Raw genomic sequence first — 6772 nt, forward strand, 5'->3', positions numbered from 1 at the left:
CGTGACGTAGACATGTGGGGGCGTGTTAAAACGAGCCGTTTTAGGTAGGCGTGGTTGACTCTTAACTTTTATAAAGAATATCTCTTTGGATTTGAGACTTTAGTCTGCAACTTTACAGATCTTCTTTATGCACCAAGAGCTTGTAACACTCCAAAGAGAAAGGTTAACATTTAAAATCGCATCATATGACCCCTTTAACTTCTTGTTTATTGAAATACTATTGTATAAAATCAGTGTCACATTGCAATCGTGTTGATATTGATATTCAGGGAAACATCATGGCCGTATAATGTTGCTTACCTAAATCATATTTTGTAAATATCTTCTTTTTTTTTCTACCGCAGTATGCATCTATAAATTTCTTTGTGTGTGCTGTCTTTCTCACTCAGGCTGTGCAAGCCTCATCTGGCATGACATAAATACATTATCAGTCGCCGTTTACACTGAATGCAATTAAAAATAGAATCATTCTCACGCGAAACGACATGTCTACACGCGACTGTGGCTGTGATGTCATTGTCGGTGCCGCTGGCAATAAAAGGATCGGCTCGATCAATCGGTGCATCTCTACTGAAGACTACTGGAGACTTTGCTCCATTCTGTAAGCAAATACATTTTGTGGTTTTAGCAGTAAAAAATTATGCTAGATCTTTAGCTCGACCTTCTGATTGTTATAGCTCCCGGGTCTTCATCCCTTTTCAGGACAAAATATATTGTATAATATAAAGTTTCTTGAAGCATCTTTGAGACATTGCAACAGTTCTTCTGGATTTAATCTGAGTTTTTCTGTTTCTTCATGTCATTCCAGACAGACTGGATGATGATGAGATCAGATCTCTGTGTGGAGCACTGGCTGTTGTCAGACTCCTTGTGCAAATAAAAATCTCACTGGATTATTACAATTAATGGCAAAATTAATGTTTGGAAATGTAAACTGATATTTCCTACTGACACACTACAGCAAAAGATAAAAATAACTGACTTAAAACCATTTTTTAACTGACGAAAATACTAGTTTTCTAATAATTTTGGCCACCACACACACACACACACACACACACGTCTGGTCAGCTATCCTTGTGGGGACTCTCCATAGGCGTAATGGTTTTTCTACTGTACAGACCGTATATTCTATTGCCCTACACCAACCCTACCCCTAAACCTACCCCTCACAGGAAACTTTCTGCATTTTTAGATTTTCAAAAAACTTCATTCTGTGTGATTTATTAGCCACACACACACACACACACATATATTCCTTCTTTCCTTGCTCTCAATTTCAGTCTCTTTCTTTATGTTTCTGTGTTCAGCTGTCTGGTTTTAGTTCTTCTCTCTGTAATAGAGAGGATTAGTCTCCCTTGTGTTAACTGAAGCCTCTCAGTGTCAGCTCACAACAGCATTCCAATGAACTGTGAGAGAGGTTTGGTGTGACGTGATTTTCGATTGGCTCTGATGATTTATGTTTACTCGAATTATATCAGACTGCACACTAATAGGAGCAGCGAAGAAACTGATCCGGTTATCAAGATCAGATCCTGTTATTAATATAAGCATGCCTGACGACTCACTTAACAATATGTTTGCCTACATGGCAGTGTTTGTGTGTCTGACTAGAAAAGGTAGGCCTGTCTGTGTTTTATTTAACCGATACGCTTTGCTGTGACGGCTGACAAGTTTGTCATTGCTGTAACAAGCGTGTAAACATCTCAAAATGCACAGCCAAAAAAGACCTTTAGGACATCAACGCTGTTGTGATGAAGGTGACTCTTCTCTGAATTGCTCTTTGTGTTTTCTTTTTGATTGGCTACTCGAAACTGTGCAGCTACCGTTTGACAAGTTTCCTCCTTCGCCCTCAAACACGACCACAATACGAGCCCTTTACAGGGTTCGTACACATTTTTACCAATAAAATTCCATGACTTTTCCATGACTTTGAGGTAAATATTCATGACCTAATGTTTCATGAAATGTCTATTTATACATGTTAAATAAGAAGAAAAATCCATGTTTTCTTCACAAGACTTGTAGGAATAGTGCGAATTAGCCACCTTTAGCGCCAACAGTACCTCTGCAGTTAGGGTTTCGTTTCTGGACACGGCACTCAAAATGGTCCCTTGTTTTACAGTGGATGAGAGGGAAGCACCGCAGCTGGGAGCGGCTGTCACTTCAGTCACACGGGTGAAAAAGCCGGTGATCGGGTTGGGAGCTGTCGAGCATGCAGCAGCAGACTGGTGCTTTGCACCTTTAGCATGGCTAGACAGCGCTGCCTCTCCCATGTTCGAAATGTTGAACGTTTTACGGCACAGTGTACATTTTGCACATCCCGGGTCCTGATCTTTCTCAAGTCACCCCTTATATTTTTCATCATGAAGCCATACATTATTAAATCAGCATTTTCCTGGCATTGCGTGAGTTTACTACATAATACTAGCTGCAACTGCGAGTCGCCGTTACCCCACGCAGAGAACATCACGTGACGGATCGCGCGAACGTTAACTACTGTAATTTAACCAATATTATCAACTAAAATATATTCAAATATACAGAGATTGTGAAACAAATTTCCATGACTTTTCCAAAACTTAGTGGGTCAATTTATTTTTCCAAAACTTTTCCAGGCCTGGAAATTGTTGTTTTAAAATTCCATGACTTTTCCAGGTTTTTCATGACCGTACGAACCCTGCCTTTAATTCATCAGTAATTCTGACACAATAATAAGCCCTCATCTTGAGCAGACATTCTGACAAGATGATAAAAGAAAAACAGATAAAAAAATGCCCTAATGCTATCTAAAAAAAAACCCTGATTGTCTGATCTAAGACCAGATTTCCAAAGTCCTCATCCTGTCTTCATTTTAACAATGTTGGTGCTTTAAATAACCGTTGATCAAGGCAAACAGCAAATATCTCTGAACATAAAGCCAAATGCAAATATAGCCACCAGGTGGCATTGTTGCCACATGACAATCTGTGCAAACGTTATCTACTCAAACTGGAAATGCCAAAGCTGTTGCTTGCAGGGACAGTTGTCTTCTCCATTGGACCGGAGGCACTGCTTTCAGTTTCTATATGTGGCTCACTTGCACATTAGAGTCAGACCCCCAATGTTTTGGGCCCTTCCTCATATGCAAAGAAACAGAATCACGTCCCGTTACGCTTACACATCATTTTGCTCTGCAGAAGCACTGCAGTACTGTGCACCACAGATACACACACACACACACACACACACACACACACACAACCTCTTGTTCTTTTTTTTATTTTATTTGAATGATACTATCAGGGGGCACAACCAGAGGGATTTTCAATTTCAGATGTTTTTTTCGTAGGGGGAGTCACTGTATGAGTGAATGAAGGCGTTCAGTTGGATATTTTGAAGGACGAAGAGTGACGTGGTGGTCCGTTACTGCATTTTCAGTCACTAACCTCACAGATTCTGAAAAACTCCATGAAACTCTCAACTGAATTTGATCCCCTACAACATTTCAAAGGTTTAGCAAAGCAGGTCTAACTGCTTACATTTAATTTGACAATGAAAACAAAACACTGGGAATGCTAAAATGCCATGGAATGAAGGGAAAAATCTACAGCATGCCTAATCCAATCTTGAAATCAACTTTAATCTTCAAGGACACACACTTCATATAACTGCTGCTCAGCTATCTCTCTCTCCATGGTTTATGTAAAATAACTTCAAAAGATTTCACATCAACAGATCTATCTAGGAGTATATTAAGGGGAAATTAGTATATTTCAGTGTAATAATACATCAGCTGAGAAGACATTAACAACAAACAGAAAAATGAAGAATAAGAGACTTCTGTGTGTGTGTGTGTGTGTGTGTGTGTACATATAACATGACTTTACGAAAATTACACAATGTTGTTTTTGTAGATAACCAATTGCCAACATACCTTTCTGAGAGCTTTTTTGCGAACCCGAAATCTGTCAATCGAATGTGCCCCTCATTGTCCAGCAGTATATTCTCTGGTTTCAGGTCTCTGTAGACGATTTCTTTGGAGTGAAGGTATTCAATGGCACACACAATTTCAGCTGAATAAAACATTCCAGTGTTGTTGCTGAAACGCCCTCGGCTGCGTAAATAGCTGAAGAGTTCACCACCATTCACATATTCCATTAACATGTACAGGAAACGATCATCATGGTGTGTCCAGTACCTGAGAAAGGTCCACATTACATAATGCGTTACATGTGATTTGGTCATACAATAGTTACATATACATATGTATACTTGCCATATGCTTGTGACAAATGGGCTATACATAAAAAAAAATAAAATAAAAAATGGACTTACATTACAAAAGCATAAAACAATTGTAAACAACCAATAATTACAGTAGGAAGCTGAGGTCATGCCATAATGTCAAAAATCATGATATAGTACAGTGGTTCTCAACCTTTTTGACTTCAAGAAGCCCCACATTGCCCATAAATATATTCAAAGGCCCCATGACTTTTCTAGTTTTTAGAGAGTTACTGGATAAAGATTTTTTAACAATATTTTTTACTCACAATTTCTACCTGATAAAATATTTTAAAACTTGGCATAATTACAAAAATGAATATTCATTATGAAAATGCCCATGGAGTTATAAGCTTGCATTAATCTTTGAGACTTTTCTAGGTCTATAAATCGTACTTTTAAAATTAGGGCACTTTCACACTAGCATGTTTTGTGCGCACCTGGGTTCGATTGACGTCAGAGTTCGGTACGTTTGGCTAGTGTGAAAGCTGTCATGCGAGTGCGGGTGCGCACCGGGGAACCGAACCCGAGACTACCTGAAGGAGGTGGTTGCACTCGAACTGTGGCTCGGTTCGCGTGAATATGAAAGCAACACGGACTCGGGTGCACACTTGTTCAGGAAGTAAAGTAACATGCCCATGCGTTTTAGCCAATTACAATGTATTTTCTTCAATAAAACACATATAAGTGATGATAGTGTTGCTGATTTACCTTGGATTCGAGCGAGAGTGAGCGTGCAGTGTATTCGCGTGTAGCAACTGCAATCAGAGTGGCAAATGAATTGTAATTCGCTGTCTCCTCAAAATAGCCGTCTACATGCGACGCACATACAGTAAACACATATGTCATTTACTCTGTTGTGCATAATAGCACCAAATTAATAAAAAAACACAATATATTGAAGCACGTTCTGTTTTCTATCATACGTTGTGCACGTTTGTGATGATGTAAGATGACTGCAAATGCACCGGGGTTCGATAGAATCAAGAGAGTGTGAAACCAGACCAACACTGCAGGGGCTGCCGGGAACTATCGCACTCGGGTTCGAACCACAGCAAATGAGCCCAGTGTGAAAGCCACCTTAGACTACCTCATATATCCTGGATTTTCAAGACCATGGGAACCCACATCAAAAAATAAAAAATAATTAAAACAAATAAATTAAATTAAATTGAAATACAAAAAATAAACCAACAACTAAAACAAACATAAGAAAAAACTTTTTTTTTTTTTTGAGGTCCACTAACCACTGGTATAGTATAGATTATTATCTATTCTCATTACATTCCTGTAAGAGCGGGCGCGGTAAATTTAATGTGTCCGGTTTCATTCGCTTCCAGCTATTTTTAACTGAACAAAATAGCTCTTTTTGCTGCTTGATATTTCAAACTGGTGTTTCTTGCCATATTATTTTAATGTACTGTCTTAATTATAAACACATTGGTGTGTAGCGCAAACAGTTTTACCATTTACTGCATTTTGTCATTCTTCTCATTATTACCCTACAGCAGCTAATGAAGCGGAAATCTCGCAAATCCACAGAAAACCGCTTACGTCCACATTGAAAAGTGAGGTGGATCGTTAAAAATATTTAATAAAAAAAATTTAAAGATAACAAATAAGTTTAAAGATAGAGAAAACTTTAAAGATGATTGTAGAAGGCCAAACAATATTTGATACATTGATATTTTTGGTTAAGTATGTTGAAATGTTTATACAGATCATAACTTATTGTATTTTTTATGCGATTCTCATTTCTGTTGTAGCCTATATGTTAATGTTGTGTAGTGTTCACTTACAGTCTGACAAGGAAAGGATGGTTCACCTCCGTCAGAACCTCTTTCTCATTATGTACGTGTTGCTCCTGCTTCAGGCGAATCACATCTGGGATTTTCATCGCTTTCAGAGCAAAGAAACCTCTTGTCTTTTTATCCTTCACCAGAAAAACCCTTCCAAAGGTTCCTGTACCTGAAACAATGTGAAATATTGACATAAGGAGAATGGCTACAATCCAGAAATCAATGTTAAAATACTTTCTTCATCCACAGTGAACCCAAAATATATGGACACTCAAGTCATACTAAAAAAATTTTCTTCCCAAAGGAAACCATCAAATCTATAAATTATTTTGTGATGACCATTTTATCCTACTTTAAATATTATCTGAGAGTATAGAAGCATGTTTGTGCTTTGTCTCTCCACAAATACCTGTTGTCCACAGATGAATGGCACTCAGAGAATGGAGAGTGAAACTCTCAAAGACGACCCTTCTCAAAGAAGTCTTTGATTTCTACTGTACGGGGACACGGGTTTCAGTGGGTAATAGATCTTACGCTACACACTATTGATCAATGGTGACAGAGAGAGCTCTCGAGTTGAAAGAGCAGGCCACCTTGAACCACCCACCAAATTACAGGCTACTCAGTCTCACCGGAGTGCTGTTACAAGCCTGACAGATCAATACCAACAGGAGACAACTCAACAGGCTATTTGGACCAATACATCC

At 38.6% G+C, this 6772-nt stretch overlaps 1 protein-coding gene across 1 annotated transcript in view; it reads right to left on the reverse strand.

The window, feature by feature from the left end:
• LOC107714303 (protein kinase X-linked) overlaps positions 1-6239 on the reverse strand; it is a 23722-nt gene extending 17483 nt beyond the window's left edge. Inside the window, exons 1-2 of the mRNA XM_016520115.1 lie at positions 6066-6239; positions 3917-4180 (exon numbers count right to left, since the gene is read on the reverse strand). Of these exons, the coding sequence (XP_016375601.1) occupies positions 3917-4180; positions 6066-6163 (362 nt within the window). The 5' untranslated portion in view covers positions 6164-6239. The remainder of the gene's footprint in view (positions 1-3916; positions 4181-6065) is intronic.
• Between the last annotated feature and the right edge of the window lie 533 nt (positions 6240-6772).

The sequence above is a fragment of the Sinocyclocheilus rhinocerous genome, unplaced genomic scaffold, assembly GCF_001515625.1.
Source record: "Sinocyclocheilus rhinocerous isolate Xijiao unplaced genomic scaffold, SAMN03320098_v1.1 scaffold1983, whole genome shotgun sequence".
NCBI lineage: Eukaryota > Metazoa > Chordata > Actinopteri > Cypriniformes > Cyprinidae > Sinocyclocheilus > Sinocyclocheilus rhinocerous.